The sequence below is a fragment of the Mastigoproctus giganteus genome, chromosome 13 (genome assembly GCF_048544385.1).
Source record: "Mastigoproctus giganteus isolate SK-2022 chromosome 13, ASM4854438v1, whole genome shotgun sequence".
Classification (NCBI taxonomy): Eukaryota; Metazoa; Arthropoda; class Arachnida; order Uropygi; family Thelyphonidae; genus Mastigoproctus; species Mastigoproctus giganteus.
The window spans coordinates 43,038,423-43,059,275 of record NC_143587.1 but is presented as its reverse complement, the minus strand read 5'-3'; the positions used below and the strand labels follow the sequence as shown (position 1 = coordinate 43,059,275).

The 20,853-nt window shown below is 34.8% G+C and overlaps 1 protein-coding gene across 1 annotated transcript in view; it reads left to right on the top strand.

The window, feature by feature from the left end:
- TppII (Tripeptidyl-peptidase II) overlaps nucleotides 1-20,853 on the top strand; it is a 647,643-nt gene that overhangs the window by 12,769 nt on the left and 614,021 nt on the right. The window contains exon 2 of the mRNA XM_090387764.1: nucleotides 7,893-8,021. Within this exon, the coding sequence (XP_090243890.1) occupies nucleotides 7,893-8,021 (129 nt within the window). The remainder of the gene's footprint in view (nucleotides 1-7,892; nucleotides 8,022-20,853) is intronic.

Here is a 20,853-nt window from a genome sequence, read left to right as displayed (position 1 = left end):
CCAAAATCAAAACAGCCATGAAAGGAATGTAATATGAAACGATAGAGGACATCCAGGTTGTAGTGACTGACCAGCTGAAAGCAGTACCAGAAGAGGAGATCCAGAAGTGTTTTCAAAACTTGTATAAAAGATGTAAACAGTGAGTACACATCGGGGTGATTACTTCAAAAATATATAACCTTACTTTGCCATCAGTTTTATTCTTTTTTTTTTGTAGTAGCGTCAGTCAGTCTTGGTATTTAATTTGCACACTGTGTAGATCTTTAAAAAAATACTCAATGGGGAGGATTCCAAGTTGGATGAATAATGAAGTTGCCAGATTATTCGAGTATAAACAGATGGGATGAAAAGTTACTGAGCATTAAAAGGTACTGAAGCCTATAACAGCTACAAAGTGGTCTGTAATATTGCTAGAGAAAAGGTTAGGCTGGCAAAGGCAGATTATGAGAAATTGCTGGCAAAGAGGGGGATAAGAAATTCTTCACATATATAAATACAAAGAAGAGAAGGACAAACCAGATCGGACCATTATGCAATGGATGAGGATTGTATTAGATACCCCAGCCAATGTTGCGCATTGACTCAACAGTTACTTTGCATCCATATTTATGGAAGTAAAACCCTTTTATGTCAAAGAGGAATTATGGGAGTGAGGCTGAAAAATATGTAATTAATGATATTGATATTTCACATGATTATTTATTGAAAAAACTTTTGAGCCTACAGGTCAGTAAGGCTTAAGATTATAGGGTATCAACCCCAGGTTGATAGCATATACCCTATAATCTTAAGGGAGGTGGCAGTGAGTGCATTGAACCATTGAGGCAAGTTATGAGAGCATCACTGGGCTCAGGAGTGATTCCACTGGATTGGAAAAGTGCCAATGTATCTGCAGTACATAAGGGCCATTTTAAGAGTGAAGTGGGAAATTACCGATCAGTCAGTCTAACTTCAGTAATAGGGAAAATCATGGAGACAATGATCAAGTGTGGAATTCAGAATCATTTAGATAGAAATGGAATTCTGAACGATACTTGGCATGGTTTTGTACAGTGGAAATTGTTTAACAAATCTGGTTAGCTATTTTGACAAGATCACTCATGAGCTGGATTTAGGGAATAGTTTTGACATTTTTTTTATTTGTTGCAAAGCATTTGACTCAGTCTCATATGAGTGGTTACTTTATAAGCTGAAACAGGTTGGAATCAGGGAAAATCTTTAGATGCATAGCAGGATGGCTTCGGGGCAGGAGGCAGAGGGTTGTGATAAATGGTTATTCTTCAGATTGGGTTGATGTAAGAAGTGGGGTTCCCAAGGATCAATATTAGGACCACTGTTGTTTTTGATTTTCATAAATGACATCGATGAAAGGATGGAGGATGCAATATCTAAATTTGCAGATGATGTAAAGATTGGTAGAGTAGTTAAAGATCACCATCAAGCAGAGCTTCTTCAGAGTGACCTAGATAGGCTTCGAGGATGATCAGAAAACTGGCAATTATTTTTTAATCCAGCAAAGTGCAAGGTCTTACACCTGGGGAACAGTAACCCCAAAATAACTTATACACTTGGTGGAGATAAGGACGTTATAATCCCATTATATAAGGCTATTGTTAGACCACACTTGGAATGCTGTGTTCAAGTATGAAGACTACTAAAGAAAGACCTTGAGCTTCTTGGAAGGGTAAAGATAGTAACTCGCCTGGTGAGATCGGCAAAATACCGTCATATGAGGAAAGGCTTCAAATATGTGGGTTGCAGAGCTTGGAAACTAGGCACCTTAGAAGAGACTTGATGGAGGTGTTTAAGGCTCTGAGAGGCATAAGTAAAATGAATGAGGACAAAATTTTCACGGTCATAAATTATTCTAGAACTAGGAGCCATAAATTCAAGTTACATGGGGTAGTAGGGCTTACAATACTGGGATCCCAGTAATTTTTTTCTGGTATTGATACAAAAAATACTGGTTTTTCAGTACTAATTTAAAAAAAATTGCTTATAATTTAATCACATAAAGGTTATAAAATCACCTTTATGTGATTATGACTCTTTACCAGCAAATGTTCGATAAATCATTGATAGGACACCATACAACATTGCAACCTGTCCACAATTTTCGGAACAACTTCATGTCTGACTGTATCGTAACTCCCAAGTCCCGTTCCTCCACTACTGACTTTAGTTCAACTTCACCAAGTGTATAAGTTATTTTGGTGTAAGACCTTGCATTTTGCTGAATTAAAGCATAGCTGCCACTTTTCTGACCATCCCACAAGTCTATCTAGGTCACTCTGAAGAAGCTCTGCCTGGCGGTGATCATTAACTACTCTACTGATCTTTACATCATCTGCAAGTTTAGACCTCATGCCCTTCATAGATGTCATTTAAGATAATCAAAAACAACAGTGGTCCCAATACTGTCCTTGGGGAACCCCACTTCTTACATTAACCCAATCTGAGGAATAACCATTTATCACAATCCTCTGCCTGGTGCCCTCAAGCCATCATACTATCCATCTAAGGGTTTTCCCTATAATTCCAGCCTGTTCCAACTTATAAAGTAACCACTCATGTGGGACTGAGTCAAATGCTTTGCTGAAATCCAAATAAACAATGTCAAAATTATTCCCAAAGTCCAGCTCTTGAGTGACCCTGTCAAAATAGCTAACCAGATTTGTCGAACACGATTTTCCCTTTACAAAACCATGCTGTGTATCCTACAGATTTCCATTTCCATCTAAATGATCTCGAATTTCACCCTTGATCATTGCCTCCATGATTTTCCCTACTACTGAAGTTAGACTGACTGGTCGGTAATTTCTCGTTACACTCCTAGAACTGCCTTTATGTTCCAATTTACACTAATCCAACGGAATCTCTCTTGAGTCCAGTGATGCTCTCGTAACTAGCCTTAATGGTTCGCTGCACTCACTTGCCACCTCCTTTAAGATTATAGGGTATATGCCATCAACCACAGGAGCCTTACTTGCCTGTAGGCCCAAAAGTTCTCATTAAATAATCATTTGAAATTTCAACATCATTAATTACATTTTTTTCAACTTCACTTCCATAATATCTCATTGACACAAAGGTTTTTTTTATGTAACTATCGATGCAAAGTAACTGTTGAGTTCATCTGTAACTTCAGCTGTGATATCTAATACTGTCCCACATCCATTACATAAGGGTCCAATCTGATTTGTCCTTCTGTTCTTTGCATTTATATATGTGAAGAATTCCTTAACTGCACTCTTTTGCTCTCTTCTTTATTCCTTATCCCCACTCTTTGCTCTCTCCCAGACTCAGTAAAGATACTACAGTTGAAAATTATACTTCACTGAATAAAATATCTTTCTCCTTCAAAAAACATAATTCAACCATGGAAGGCCAACATGGAACAGAACATCAGTGTTCTGCAAATTCTTTCCAAAATAAGAAATTGCCTGACTCCAATGAGATTTTAAAAGATGAACTTGAGTCGGAAATTAATGAAATACTTTTAACTATTTTTGCTAAAAAAGTTCAAAGCCTAGAAATTATGGACTGAGATTGTCCACGATTATCTCAGTACCAGAATAGAATCTGAAAGGGCATTTTCTGCCGCTAATCAAATATGTACCAAAATTATATCCATTTTAAATGATCATACTATTGATTGCTTATGTTTCTTAAGAGCTCACTTTATTCGGACAGGTAGTGTGGATGCTTAAGCATAACTAAACTTTGCAGTAACAATATGTATTTCTTTGTTTTTAGAATAACTGTATTTTTAATGATTTTTTCAGAATATTTATTATTGCAATAAAAATTTATTTAAAACATGAATTCAAGTAATTACAGTATTTGTTTTTTCCTTACTTTATTGCACCTATTGTCATCAAAATTTATTGAGAAAAACATTTGCTTTTGGAATACCGGTATTAATACTGGTATCCCAGTTTCATAAACTGAAAATACCGAAATACTGGTATTAAGATTTTGACTGGTATTGTAAGCCCTAATGGTAGATGTTTAAACTGGATTGCAGGAAATTTTATTTTAGCCAATGAGTTATAAATTGCTGGAATAAGTTACCGTATTTCCCCATGTATAAGATGCACCTTAATTTTGGGGCCCGAAATTTGAAAAAAAATGTATTACATAAAGTTATTGAACTCAAGTTTTATTCATCATAAAATTCATAGAACTCCTCATTACTTGAATTCAGCACTGTATGAAAATCTTTTCTGAGCCATTTCTGGGCAGAACGTGGCAAAATGTAACCTAATATACCGGTAACAAGTGCGAAACAATGAGTGCAACGAGAAAAAGCGGGAAATGCAAGTAAAAAATCTACAACCACTGTATAAGATGCACCCAGATTTTAGACCCCAAATTTTTCGAAAAACGGTGTGTCTTATTCATGGGGAAATACGGTATAAGTATTTCCCCATGTTCAAAGGTGACCTTTGAATTTGGAGAAATTCCAAGGTCACCTACTGGTGGTGGGAAATGCATAGGTCGTATATTTCTTTTTATTTTATTAATTATTTATTTTATAAAATTTTCTTATTATTTTATTTTATTTTTTGCTGGTTCAACATAAACCATAGGCTTCCTTACATCTTGTGGTCATTACTAATACAAATCTCGATCAGATCACTTTGCAGACAGTTTTCAGACTGAAACCTGTCTTGGTAAGACCACCCTTTCATTCCCTTCATTAGTCTTGTTGCTTTTCTGTGCACCTGTTCAAGCAGATCTACATTCCTTCCTAAAATGAAGCCTTCAGAACTGTATAACGTAATGGAAAAAGAAGGGGCAACCTTCCCCAAGGTTGTAACCCTATTCTCATGAACCTTTGGCATTTTTCCCAAATATTGGATGACTACATGATGACTGATTTTGTCCATCTTTCCTCCTTTGCATAACTTTGTTGACTTTTGAGACCTATAATTAAAAAAAAAAAAAGGAATTATTGAAACTACATGAAACTTGGTGAGTTACTATTTGAAGTGTTAACAATAGAAAATTTTAAGACTGTACCACCTCTTTCATATTCAGGCCACAAACTTTTCAAATGCTCCTTGTATAACTAAAGAAGTAATTTATCAGTGGATGAAATGTTTTGAAAATGTTTTTCATCTGCTGATAAATGATTGGTAATCTGTCAAAGATAACCAATGTTCATGTTGACTTGAAGCAATAATAAAATGGTTGCTTAAAGTGCTTAAAAAAATTTCTCTGATTAGCAACTAACCATTCAAAAAATTACTGATAAAATTTTGGTAATATTTATCAGTAATAAGGATATATGTAATACCTTTTGGATTATGCCTAATGATTTTGAAAATCATAGTTGTAGAAGTGGACAGCTTAAATAAATTCAAGGCAGAACTAGACAAACATTTGGAGCGAATTGGATAGGTGATGTGGGAAAGTTTTTTTTTTTTTTTTTTGCTGACTGTATAAAGCTTTCCTTCTTGCATCATATGCCTCTACTAATGCTAAGTCATTATCATTCAGCAGCTCCCCCCCAAGGATTGTGCATGGTATTGATAAGGGTAGTAATGGAGCCTAATTTCATTAGATGCATTTTTACTGATAGAGTAATTCTATAACCCCAAAATGGAATTCCAGTTCAATGTTCTTTTTTTTATTTTTTTTAAATGAAACTAAATGCTACTAGGCATAATATTTTAAGAGTTTAAGATTATCTATATAATATCGGTGTAGATACACCATGGACAACTCTTAAAGAAAACATTAGGCATTATTTCATTTGTATTTCGTGTTGTGTTCATCCCTCACAACAATTTACCATGTATTGCACTACCTTGAATAAGTAACACTTCACTAATAGAGAAGACTATTGTTACTTATTCTCGGTGGGCACCGCCACCACCCAGATGGCACCGTTTCAAGGCTTGTTGGCCTTTCATCGGTGGGTGGGTGGGCAGGTACCCTGGTATTGCAAACATGACAACCCATTCAGTTGTGAAGTTAATCCCACAATATGAGAGATGCCAGAAGGTGTACACGATAATATTAAATGAAACTAAATGCTACTCAGCATAATATTTTCAGAGTTTAAGACTATCTATATAATATTGGTGTAGAAACACCCTAGACAACTCTTAAAGAAAAAACTACTATAATAGTGTAAAGGGCATCATTTCATCTGTATCTCATTTAAATACTTTCAGGATATCATTCATTATGAATTTGTTCAAAACAGTTAGATGACCTATTATAAAGAGATTCTGATTTGATTCAGGGAGAAGGTTTGAAGAAACTCAACCAACACCAGCTATTTGAAAATGACAGATGAGTTTTTGCACCACAACAATGCTCCTGCATGCACCTGCATTCTCCATTCAATAATTTTTTGTTCAAAGAACACATTTTTTGAAATAAGTATACCATCCATATGGAGGTTGGTATACTCACCTTGTCCCATTATTTTTTTTTTTTTTGTCTTCTCCAAACTCAAAGCTGAAAAGATGAAGATTATGATTTCCAACCATCCAACAGAATGTGACAGTGGAACTCAATTGACTCAGTTTTTAAGATTTTCATAATGCTTCCAGACGTGTCAGGAATGTTTGAGACATTTGCATGCCATGAGGAATCTGCGCTGAAGGGGCTTACAAAAACATGTACAGTATTTTTTTTGGAAAAATAATCTTAGAACTTTTTGATCGGATCTTATATACAGTACAGTATTTTTAAAATGAATTAGGAAGTTTTTGGGGTTTAGTTCCATTTCTAGATAGGTTTGCTCCATTAGTTGCTAAAATATTTTGTATGAGTATTTTGATTATTCATGATATGTAGATGAAATAAAAGTTAAGGTTAAAAGGGGGGCATATTATGAATTGATGAGATTTTTAGATATGGCCTGCAAGAGCAAGACATTCCACTCTTTATCCATGTTTTAAAATTATTGGGATGAAACTACTTATTTTCAAATCTCTGTATTTCAAAAACACCTGCAGATAAACTATATATTTTAAACCTCTTTGTATACAAGAACTTGAATATACCCAACAAATCCATCTCTTGCCTAAACCAGGACCAGGTATTTCTGCACCTCAGTCAGCTATTCAGAAGTGCTCACTGTTATATCCAAGAGAGATTGAAGTATGCCCCCCTTCCCATTGAATTTGCATAATTAAATTACTTCTTGTAGTGTGATAAGTTATTTCAATCTTGAATTAGATTTTATAGTAGTGTGATGAAAATTATCTGTGACCAAGTACAACAAATTCTCATTTCTCCAGGTAATGCCATGGAGAAGAAGCATCAGTAGTCTATAAACATGAATAATCCAAGATTATTTTCCTCTTTAAAATAATTCAAGCTTATTTTAAAGCATAATCTCAAATTATAATGTTTGTCCATCAGTAACATCAGTAACAACCTTTGCATGAATAACTTAAATATTTAATTCCTGATACATAAAATTATAAATTAATACAAGGGTGTTTAAATTTAAGGATTAGTATTAATATTTCTACTGAACAATAAAAGCATGTTGGCCATCCTGTGTATGGAGAGTGAGGCACAGTGGCAGTATAGGCAATATGGTGTTCATAGTGATTGATGCACCCAGGTTAGTACAGTTGAAACATTTGAGAGTATTCTTCCTACATGCATGCCTTCAAGGAACAGCAAAGATAATGGGATAACTGCATTTCAGCTAGTGGATATTTCAAGGATGACAATTACCAGGTATAACTAATTTCAAGTAGGAAGCTAAATATAAATTCCTTCTTTCTACTTATTGAACTTCTTTTATACATTACTGTTAATATCATTGTTTCTAGGATAAAAGCATATGCAATGGACATGCTTTTCCAAAACACAGACCAATTAAATGGTAATGATTCATTTAATAATTACTCACTTAGAAAACCAGCGATGGAAAACCTAAGATAATTGATATGATGGATGCCAGTGGAGCAGGAGACGTTGATACATCAACTGTAGAAGAGTCATTGAATGGAGAACTTGTAGGATTGACTGGACGAACCCTAAAGGTTTTTGAATATATATATATATATATATATATATATATATAAAGCAATTTTGTATTTTAAAAAATTCATTTAGTTCGATCTGTTCCACATACACAAATATGTTTTATATATTTTTATAATTTTTGTAGTTCTAATTACTGATACATTGATCTTTTAAATTTCACCACCTTGTGTGTTAAGTATTTTGTGTGATATTATATTTAATCACCTTGAATGTATTACTGATGTAATCCAGAAATTTGAAACATATACGAATTTTTCTACATTTTAACATTTTATGCACTAGACTAACTATTTTGAAAAAATGCTCTCAAATAAATTCCATATTTGTAAAACTATAAATTTTGAGGGTTTTCGCTGTTATATGTGATCTGAATAGTAACAGATTTTTTCAAGACTCAAACTATGATATCCGTTTAGCATTTTTACTAGCACAAGAACCTGAATTATATGTTTTTATATTTTAATTTTTTTTTTTTAGGCGGGAACCTCCAACACCCCATTCTACAGCATTTTTGATTTGTTTTCTGTTAATACAGAGATTTTTAGCTGCCTTCAATTGTCCATGCAAAAAAACTTAAACATGATGTTAAGTCAACCTTAGATAAGGTTGACTTAACATCAACCTTATCTAAGGTTGGTGTTAAGTCAACACCAACCTTAGATAATGTTTGACATTGACTTTTGTTTATTGTCATAATAAAAGCCAGTTTCACAGGAAACTGTATTCGTTGAAAAATGAAGTTATATTCCCCTTTGTTTGAATACATATGAATTATATGCTTTCGATCCAACTCTGTCACCTGTTATGTGTTCACAAGCCAAACACTTCTTCCTTATTTCCACTACACATAATCTTGTGATATAAAAGTAACCTTTCGTTTTTTGTATTTTTCCTTTCTTGTGAAGCCTTTACCTTGACAGATGTGAAGCCTTTACCTTTAACTTATAATTTTTAATAATTTCTTTTTCTTCGATATCAAGATTTTTAAGTGCTGCTTCATACTCAAGATCTTTTCTTTTCTTCTCAGCCTTTCTGATCCGATATTTAGCCGACCTTTCTCTTTTCTACTGCCATTATTAACAACTGATATCATTGCTAATAATTGAAGAAACATTTTTAAAAAATTGAATCGTTGCCTTGAGACAGGTAGAATTCTAAAAAATTAAAAGCACTAAACTAAAAATTAAAAGCACTATAAATATTCTTTTATATATAGAAAAATTTAAAAGATTGTAAAAAATAAAGAGTTTGTAAATCTTTGAGACAGACCTGTCAATAATTTTGTTGTAGTATGGTGAAATAGCAGTTAGCCTCGCCTTGTGGAAAGCAAAAAGTGTGCATGTGAAAAAGCAAAATATTCTTTTCTATATATAGATAGTTCCTTTTAATGGGAACAAAATAAGCTCCTTTAACTTCTAAGGTAGATTATCAAACAATCTACCTTAGGACTACTCAAGAAATGTTTACTAAAGCTTTATCATGATGTTGAGATAATGGGTATCTTTCAGGTGAAATTTATGTAGCAAATTTATTTTACAGGGAAGGAGAGTGTGCACTGGGTTCATGGGTTAATCCAGTGACATCATTATTATCAGACATTTTCAATTCACTCTCAGTTGAAGGCCTCTCCAGCAACTTTCCAGTTCCTTCTTTTGTGCAATGGCCATCCATTTACTACCCACAAACTCATGAATTTCATCTATCCAGCTCTGCCTTTTTCTTCCAGGTTTTCTTCCAGCTCCTCTTGGGTACCATTCTGTTATTTTCTTAGTCCATCTGTCATGTCTTTGAGCTATGTGTCCTGCCCAAGACCATTTTAGTTCTTTAGTTTTGATAAGAATATTCTTTACTTGAATTTGCTGCCTAATCCACGTGATTCTCTTCTTATCTAACAGTCTGATTCCCAATATAATTCTTTCCATTCTTCGCTGTGTAGTTCTCAGCTTGTCTTCCATTCTTTTGGTGAGTGCCCAAGTTTCACTTCCATAAGTCATGGTGGGGAGTATACATTGGTTAATTATTTTACGTTTCAGACAAACTGGGATATTGCTCTTCAGTATGTGACTATATTTCCTGAATGCTATCCATCCAAAATTTATTCTTCTCTTGACTTCCAGCCATTTATCATTATTACAGCTAATAACTTGTCCCAGATAAGTATATGATTCCACCTTTTCAATTACTGCTCCTTCAATCATTATTTCCCCTTTCTGTGGCATACTTGTTCATCATTACTTTTGTTTTAGCCATATTCAGCTTTAGTTCAAAATCCTTACTAACTGTGCATAACTGATTAAGATTTTCCTCTAATTCTTTGGGATCGTGGCTTGTAACCACAACGTCATCTGGAAATCGTAAATGGTTTAGGTACTCTCCGTTCACATTGACTCCTTTCTGCGACTAGTCTAATCTTCTGAAAGCGTCCTCAAGGGCAGCAGTAAACAGCTTCGGAGATAGTGTCTCCTTGTCGAACTCCTTTCTCGATTTTAAATTTCCTACTGTCTTTGTCTAGTCTAATAAAGGAGGTAGCACTCTCATATATTTTCTTCAAAATCGTATGTGGGATATCTATGCCTTGTCTTTCCAGTGCCCGAAACATTGCCTTATGCTGTATGGAGTCTTTTGTGGAGCATTTTCATAATCCACAAATGCCAGGCATAATGGTGTTTTATATTCATTTGCTTTCTCCATTAGCTGTGATATTACGTGAAGGTGATCCATAATCGAGAATCCTGTCCTAAAGCCAGGTTTCTCTTTCGGTTGATTCTCATCAAGTATTCTTTCTAATCTGTTAGTAACGACCCTTGTGAACAACTTGTAGATGTGGGATAACATCTACAAGTTGTTCACAAGGGTAATTACTAACAACTTGTAGATGTGGGATAACAAGCTAATTGTTCTATAATTTCCAATTTCTGATTTATCTCCTTTCTTATGCAGCAAAACTATGATTGCATTATTCCACTGCTTAGGTGTCACACCTTTTCTAATGCACTTTATGAAGAGCCTTGCCAGTTTTTGTGTTATGTCTCTTTCTCCCAATGTTAACAACTCTACAGTAACTTCATCTTCCCCCGGGGCTTTCTGATTCTTCATTTTCTTCAATGCATGTTCTACCTCATCAGGAAGAATATTGGGTATGTTGTATGTGTTGCTAATTTGCAATCCATCTTCCCCACTGCTGGCATCATTCCCTCGCTCCTTGTATAATTCTTTATAGTAGTCTTCTGCTATTTGAATTATGCCTTCTCTGCTGTTTATAAGTACACCATCGCTATTCTTCAATTTCAGTATCATTTGTCTTTCTGTATTACTGCTCATGGCTGCTGATTTAAATCCTTTGTTTTCCCTTAATGCTTGTTCTACTTTTCTTGTGTTAAATCTTATGTCCTCTCTTATGTCCTCTTTCTAATGGCTTTGCATAACTCAGTATACTCAATTTTTTCCTTGTCAGTGTTTATCTTGCTCTTCATTTTTCGCCTTCGGTTCATCATAAAAGTGTTTCTTGACTAATTTTTTCTTCTTTGGATTTCTTTTTCCCTGTATGTTTCTTGGGCTTTATCACTTTCAGAAAGTTGTAATATTCCTCATCGATATCTTGGTTCTGAGCAGTCTGCAGAAGCTCAAACTGGTTCTTAAGTTCCAGTACATACTGTTTTTTCGTGTCACCTGTTACCCATGCATTTTTCTTTCTGCCACATGTCAAATTAGTTCATCTGACATCCATTTAGGCCTAAATCTTGAACAATATTTCTTAGTTGATATGAAAAGCCTAGTAGCTTCCAAGATTAATTCTTTGAATGCTTCCCATTTTGAATTTGCTGTTAACATCATCAGTTGGTTCCACCGTATAGAATTTAAATACTGTCTCAGACCACCATAGTCGCCTTTATGAAAGCAAAAACCCTTCCCTTTACCCCTGATGGTAGTTACTTGTTTGGGTAAATCCCACTTCAGTCTAGTTTTGGCGCATTACAGCCTTAGTTGCTAATGCGCCAATAAAACCTAACAAACAAACAAACAAACAAATCCCACTTCAGCACACTGATCACTGCCACCTAGTGGTTCCTTTATCTGCAGATTCTTAATGCATGAGGAATCACTACTAATAATCAGATCAAGAGTATTACTTCCTCTGGTTGGCTCCTGAACATTCTGCTGTAGAAAACAATCATCCAGTAAATGTGCAAAAGCCTTGCTAGTGTGTGAGTGACCAACCCACAAATTCCAATCAATCTCTGGGAAATTAAAATTCCCCATTATAAGACACTCTGATTTATTGGCCCACTCTATTTCTCTGCACAATTGCTCATTATACTCATCAGATTCATTATGCCTATAACACACACCTACTCTCATTTTTCCTTTCCCAGTGCTTATGTCACACCAAACAGACTCAACATTGCATTGTCCACCAACATTAATTGGATGCACTTTCTTAGATTTTGTGTTTCTTAACTAACAGCATAACCTCTCCTTCCTTCCTGTCTATCCTTTCTGTACACATTGTTTTCCCCAAATTCCAATTCTGCACTGCTTATATCTGTGTGACACCATGTCTCTGATATTCTGCCTTTAATGTCTTGAATAGCACTTCAAGCTCATCAAATTTATTAACTAAAGAACTATACTCCTAGCATTGGTGTACGTGCAAGTATACGTGCACTTGTTTCTACTCTTAGTTACCATAACACAGCCCATGTATTTACTTGTTCCACTATGACTCCCAGCAGTCATGAAAATCCCCATTGCCTTGCTTTCCAGGCTACTGCTCAATAGAAGGCTACTTCTCAATTGCATTTCAATAGAAGCAGTGCAAGAATCACTTTTACATCTGCCAGTGGTTACTGTTAATCTATTAGTCCGTGTATCCCCCAATGCTAGCAGTTTTCCAACCCACCTAACTCTGCCTCGTTAGCATCAGCAAATATTCTTGCACCCTTTCTATTTAAGTGTATCCTATCACTGTAGAAGCAGTCTCTCCTATTAACAAGTACAGACCAGTCTGAGAATAATTCTACCCCTTGAGCCTTGCACAATCTCTCCAGGGTTGAATTTATCGACGAGGCTCTCATCATATACTCCCTCCTATCGTGTCTGGGCAGAATTGCAGACACTTTCATATTCAATCCTAACTCACGGCTTTTTTTTCAACATTGACTTGTACTTGTTAAGTCTCCTACTTTTAACAATCATTAATGCCAACGTGTACAACAGTATCTCCCTTTTTGCCCTTAGAAGATGATATCCGCTCTACATCATCATCATTTGCCCCTGGCAGACATAGCCTGCTCCTATTCCACCTATCTTTTTTGCACAATACAGGTAGTTCTCGACTTTACGAGTTAATTTGCTCCTAGTGCGTGCTCGTAAAGTGAAAACTCGTAAAGCAGGAATTTATTTCACATAGATATAAGGTTAAAAATAGGGGTTACATTCTCAACAATGAAATTAGTTAGCTAATTAGTTTGTTTAAACAATGATTGATTTGTCCAAAGAAATGAAAATGTAGTCTCTAAAATCAAGCAAATTATAATAATAGAGAAATTATTTACAACTTACAAATGTTAAGAATGTTTATTCTTCATCATCATCGACTAAATTCACACTCGTTGATCACTCATTATTGGCTCGGCACTCTCTGGTTTGTTGCACAAGGAGTCCTCTTCTTCAGAAATGTTTCAAGAGACATTTGTTTCCAAGCTAATCTCTTTTAATTATAAATTTCACTATTGCATGCATAAGCATTTTTTAATGGCACACACAAATTGCAACTAACACAATTCGCATGGCGTAACAAGTTTACGAAGCTTAAAAAAAAAATGAATGAAAAGAAGATTCTGAAAATTTATGATTTTTATACGATTGAAGATTTCCGTTAAGGAGAAACACATTTCACAATAATAATGTAAAAAACCACACAATTCCAGCTATCAGTATTTTCGCAAATACAAGATCAAGTTTACTACCGCTTTATAATTGCTTGCAGTAACAGAAAAGCCCAATAAACCTGAAGTGCAAATCGTTTTTATTGTTTTATGGTCGTGACCTCCAGAAATGTGCTTTAGAAAAATATCACAAAAGGCGTTTAAAATTGATTCTTAAAACGGAACATATGATAACGATGAAAGTGTAGTGCGTTTTAATGGTTTGATTGGTAACTAATACAAACCAAGCTAACAACCATTTATACGGCCTTAAGGTCATGCTCATGAATTTAAAAATGACATTTTAGAGAGATAAATAGTTTAGTTATATAGTGAAAATTAACTTCCGAGATCTTGAAACGAATTAGCAAAAAACAATGTGTTATTGGGTTCATATTACGATATATTAACGATACATGGTGTCTCTGGAACAGATTAATATCGTAAAGCTGGGTACACTGTATTGAATAGCTACGTACCTGGTTTGAAAGCAGTATTTAGGAATGTTTAACATTTATTTTTTGCAATTAATGTTCATATTTTCGATTTTGTTGATACTTGATACTTGGGGGGAAAAAAAAAAAAACTCGTAAAGCAAGAATTGCCTGTATATTTCTCATCTTCCTGACAATAGAGTCACCGACAAAAACTAGCTCCTGTAGGACCAGCACATTCTCATTCTGCCCTGAAGATTGCTGCTGTTATGCCTGATGCACAAGAGTGACCTCTGGTGTTGAGTTGGGCAGCTGGGAGTTTGATGTGCCCCCATTTCAATTCCTTTTGAGGGCTTCTACCCTACTCTTCATACTCTCATAGACATCTATCAGAATGCTGAGTTGGCACCTAATTTCTTGATACTCTGTGCACCTAGCACACACCAAGAAATCTTCCTTGGTTAGATCATGTACTGTCCCAGATGAATCCGTGAACATTTCACAAGTTGCACATTTTTTAGGCTGTGATGCATTGGAGTATCTGCCCCCCCCCCTCGGTTCTCTCCCGAGCCACAGCACTCCCGCTACTTTGTGCATGTTGTTTTGCTGCTCTAGTCATAATTTCTGCTTAAATACGATAAAATTAAATAACAATAAAAATTCATAAGGTTAATAAATTTGATTGATTAATATACTATACTCAGCTAATGCAGTAATACCTATTACGCTGTATAGTTTTCCCTTATACCTTAGCTTTCAAGTTTGAGATATGCGCTATACTGTAACAATCACAATATTAAATGTCTTTTGTATATCTTTTGTATTTAACTATATCCTTAGCTAAATACAAAAGATATATGCCCAAAAAGTGATTAAAACCTTAAAAATACTTATTTATTACAATTAAAACCCCGCTATTCTTCTGTGCTACTATTTATGCCACGATATTCTAACTAAAACACCAGTTGCTCTTATATATATACAGACTCCTTAAGTGCAGTCACTGCCTTTCAATCTACTACTTCTTCTCACCATCCCATTCTGAAGCATATCTGGGCTCAATTATATCAATATCAAATATCCAACCAGATACTCACATTTTGTTGGATCCCTGGTCATGTCTGTCCTCCCAGGTAATGAATGTGTGGATTGTGCTGCTAAACATCCTGATAATGGATCTTTCTGCCATCTAAAAGTGCCATACACTGATTATAGATCCATCATTAAAACCAGCATGTAGGAATCAATGGACTTTTTTTTTTTTTTTTTTATGAAAACCCCAAACACGAAAGGTATCAAAACCTATAGTACATAGTACCATGCATGGGTTGAAGGAGAAGTATGGGGGGAGGGGGATGCCGGAAACTTTGCTCTAGAGACTAAACATGGGTTTCGCCACTTCAAGCCTCCAATAAGCAAAGTGGTGGTATTTCACCGGTTGATGAAAGTCATCTACCACCTGAAATCTGAACTGTGGCAAACTCAAGTCAATAATCAACTATTCCAGATTAAAAAAGAACCTCAACGGTGGACTTCTAGTTTTATGAGAAGCAGACGAGAAGTCATTTTCGCAAGACTCCGAATTGGTCATTCTTATATAACTCATCTGTTCCTGCTTATGGGAGAAAACCCTCCTCTGTTCCTTCTGTCAATCCCAGTTAGCAATCAAACATTCTCATAGAATGCCCTCAATATTCAAATATCCGGAAATCTAGTTTTTGCCCTCTCTATCTAACTTTCAGGAGCCTTTGACTTTACAACACATACTCGGCAATAATGCAGATTTTGAAGCTCTGTTTCAATACTTGATAAGCATTAATATATAGTATAATTGCCTTTGATAACTATATTATAAAAGAATCAGTCATAAGTTAATCATGAACTGGCCCAGGATTTTGCCAAAAAATCCTCAGCACAACAACAGTTGTATTCCTCCATCAATTTGACACCTCTTTCAGTAGTGTTGTTTATACTTTTCAAAGGAGAAATGATTTTCTTGCTTCTTTAATAGTCTTCTTGAAGTTCCCATTAAGATGGATCTGTATGTAAAAATTCAATGGATATTCTAAACCAGTTAAATAAATTAAGTGAATTCAGAGATAATAAGGCAGTGGGTACATTCCTAGAAATGAACCTTGTTTATATTTTGATTTAAAATCATTTTATTTTCAATTTCTTGTTCCCTGTGATCTTCATCATCCAGAGTTGCTTTTCATCTGTTCCAATTGGTTGTCAAATAATGAAAATGCAAGCACATTCTGGATTCAGGTACCACAAGTGGTTCAAAAACTCTTTCATTGCCCCTTTTGGCAACTTCTTCATTTACTTTTTTAAACTCATGTAAATTTTTCAAAAAAACTATATTGTTCATTGGTGCAGAAAACCAAACTTTTGTATAGCAATGTATTAGAAACACATATCTCCATAATTGCTTTAATTTCATTTTTCTTTAGTTCAAATTGATCACTAAATAAAAAAAAATTTCAAGCGGTTCTTTTCCATCTGCCTTGTCAACTTTTGTTGCAGCAAAACCTCTCATCCATTGACATGTCTGGTAATTGATGCTGGGTATTAAAACAAAGTGCCTGAATCACTTTCAGTCAAACCCCACTCTTCTAAAGTGTTAAATATGGCAGTGCATACTTCTATTCATTGAAATGGTGCTATAGTAGGTTCCTAATAATTGTTCTAAATCTAAACCACTGTCAATCACGGATAGTTGATGTTATTATTTCCCAAAATATCAAGCAGTATCTTTGAATCAAAATGACAAACTATAAAATCAGAGTTCATTTCGGTCGATTTCATTATGAGCAGAAATACCTTTCTGCTCATAATGTCTCTGCTTCTTTTAATAGATGATTGATTAATTACATATTCATTGGGATTCAGCGAGGCTGGCATCGATGCAAGCTGTTAAAATATGAATGGCATCTCTGCACTAATTTTACATCTGTCCAGACCTGCTGCAAGGCAAGCCATAATCTTTTCTTGTTTTAAAAAAAACTTAAACACCATACTGAAACTTGTTTACACAATGAATGAAATTTGCTTATACAATGATAACACATGCCATGTTGAACTGAAACTACATTTCAGGGCTTCAAGTTCAGTGCAGCGAGGAACTAGGTTTCAACATCAGTGTGGCACATTTTCCTGATATCAAACCCATTTGAAATTCTGCAGTTTTTCTCACAAGTGATAGAAAGGTAAAAAATTGGAGAAAATTATTTTAAAATTCTCCAAAAAACGTTTTTCTATATAAATAAGGACCACCTTAGTATACATGGCAAGATCATACCCAGCTCCTTGGCATAACATGGCTTTGAACAGTACAGTGCCCCACTGCATACACTACTCAGACTCCCTCCAGTCTGGCAGAGTAGGGGTGGCAAGATTATACACTAGCTGATCTGGAAACCTCCTAGAGAATTCCAGTGTGATGGACTATATGGCTGGCCTGCTGCAAACACCATTTTAGAGCTGTACCCTCAAAATGTAAGAAAGATTGGGTCTCGTCATGATGTCCATCATAACCTCAAGAGACATCAATTATACTACATGATGGAAGAGATGGGTTGCCAGAGCTTTGCTCATGAGGCTAAACATAGATTCCACTGCTTCAAGCCTCCAATAAGCAGTTGGTGTTATTACACTGATTGACGAGAATCATCTACCACCTAGTATTATCTGATAGCACAGAGGGGGGGTGGCATTCCTCTGTGTGGTGTGAATGCCCACAGTTTGACTCTTGCTTAATTGGTTCATACCTGGGTGTGGAGTCATCTCCAGTATTCCAAGTGCACATTTCAGAATTGCACATGGAAGTTATACCCAGCTTTACTAACAGTCCCACCATTATGAAGGTAGAAGCAGAGGATTTGGTTGTCATAGAATGACTGGACTTTGCAGAAATCTGACAACTCGACTTGAGTTTCACCTGAATATCAGTTCCATCATTGCTTTTGACTCCTGGGTAGCAAGTCCACACATTTTCCACATTCTGCTGAATTTTTGTCGTTACTGGAGGACTGGGCTGGATCATTCATAGTTTTCCATCTTTTATTCCTGATGAAAATGCTTTTTGTCATTCAGAAACGTGCTCTTGATAACATGTTTTTCCTATGCATCTCATATAACAAATGGCATGTTTCAGTCAATGCCTCAATTTCATTAAAAATTTGATAAAGTTAGGGAAGAGTGCTATGTGATTGTTTTCCATTGAGGTTATTATTATATTAAAGACTGCTCTTATTCCACGTGAAAATTAATACTATAGTTTATTAGGCTGTTCGCCTACATTACTATACATTGATAGAAAGAGTTTTCTGTTCCCCCAACAGCTTTGTCTGATGATGGGTAATGGTAAGGTAACCGAAATGTCATTAATGTATAGAAATATAGGTGAGCAGCCTAATAAACTATAGTATTAATTTTCATGTGGTATAAGAGTAGTTTTATTATAATAATAGCCTTAATAAAAATTTGATGTTTAATGTTTCTCAATTTTTTTTAAATCCAGTATTTGTTGCAGAACATGCAGAACCTTTCATTACAAAAAAAAAAAAAAAAAACCTTTAATTTGACAGTCAATGTACTGACATGAGCTATAACATACAAATGCAAGAAGGAGGTTAAGTATCATGCCCACAGTTTACAAGAGCATGAACACTGATTATATTATGAAACCATATTAAACTGCTTTTCAATAACACTGATCAATACACATCTACTGCTGTTGGAATACAGTTCACTTCAAATATGTCATACAAAGCATGAAATGTCATTTATATTAGATAAGGTATCAATACTTGCATAGTGCGGGCAATAAAAAAAAGCTAGATCATATCTCAGTCCTTAATACACTGATAATCAAAAAAATTCATAATTTATTTTAAAATTGTATTTAATTTTGTTTTATTTTAAAAAGTATTTTTAAAAAATTAAGTTTTTCAATTTTAAAAAAGTTAAATGCATTCTCTTGCCACCTCTCACAAAATTACTTCACTGGCTGTTTGTTGCAAACAAAGTAGGCAGAAAATGAAGCTGGAGATTTGGATACAAGCCAACTGCAATAAGTAACAGTCTTATCTTGATCTTTATCAAACCAAGGTTTCGATATAGGATGAGATTTTAGAGTGGAATAAAGGATTTCTTCCCTACAAGAATAATTTCGATAACACAATCTAAGCAAACATTGGGATCAGAAGATTTAAGAACAGTAATCCAACAAAAGAAAAAAAGAAAAGAGTAGAAACATTTTAAACATCCCATTTCACATTGCTGTAATGCCAAACAACACAACGCTGGGAATGGCCACATGCAAGACAGAGGCTCCAGTGGAGAAGAGACCATCACCAAATTGTAATCTGAGGTGCCTAGTAGACCAGTGACATTGACTGTTATGGGTGCACAAACAGCATTCAATTAATAATGAAAAATACATTTTTTGTGCTATACCCTGATTGAACACAGGATACTAATAACAGTAAGTTATATAAGTATATTACATCAAAACCCAGCCCATATTATTAAAATTATACCATAATTTCTGTCCACTGTGAGAGTTGTACCGTTGTTATTTTGTCTATAGAATAAACCATTATTCACTGTGGTTATGAAATGATACCGGACTGAAAAATTTCCAAACTGCTGTTGTGTTCTGTAGAGTTTTTAGAAAAATCTATAGGGCACAACATTATCTAAAAAACAATATTTTTATATCTGTTTACTATAGTGCAAAACTACTGTGCAAAATGATAGTTGTTTGAGTATTAGAATGATAACAGAGAGGCATTAAATCCAGATGAGGAAACAGTGAGGCAAATTTTAACAAGTTATTTGAACATGAAAAAAGTCTGCCAAAATATAGTATCAAAAAATTTGAGTGAAGATTAAAAATCGACTAGCAAACAAATGCACGATGACAACTCTGACCTATAAATCTATAAAATAAATATTTTATTTATGTATATTTGTTTTTTAATTTTTAAAAAAATAATTGTTAAGTATTATTATTAGCCATGTGGTGCAAGGAAGCCTGAGGCTTATGCTGTACCAGCCAAAAAAAATATTTCTGAATTACCCTGAGAGAGAGAGAAGAGAGAGAGAGAGAGAGAGAGAGAGAGAGAGAGAGAGAGAGATCACCAAGAAAGAGAAGAATGATGATATCCAGCTCAGGACACTGGGTGTGCCAAGCCCATATTCACCGAATATGAATTATTATTTTGTTATTCGATATTAATGTTCTTAATTTTAGCAATGAAACAGAAGCAGTTTTTCAGAAAGAAACTGTAGTTATTTTAAGCATTTAATAATATAAATCTAAAACTACTTTTGGGAATATTAATTTGCCTATGGTATAAATTTTGTTGAAAGGGGTTCGTGAAACAAAAGTTGGGGACAACTGCCATAATGCAGTGGTTAGGCTGCATTTGAGTGCTGCATACGGTGTGGAGGCTTTATTT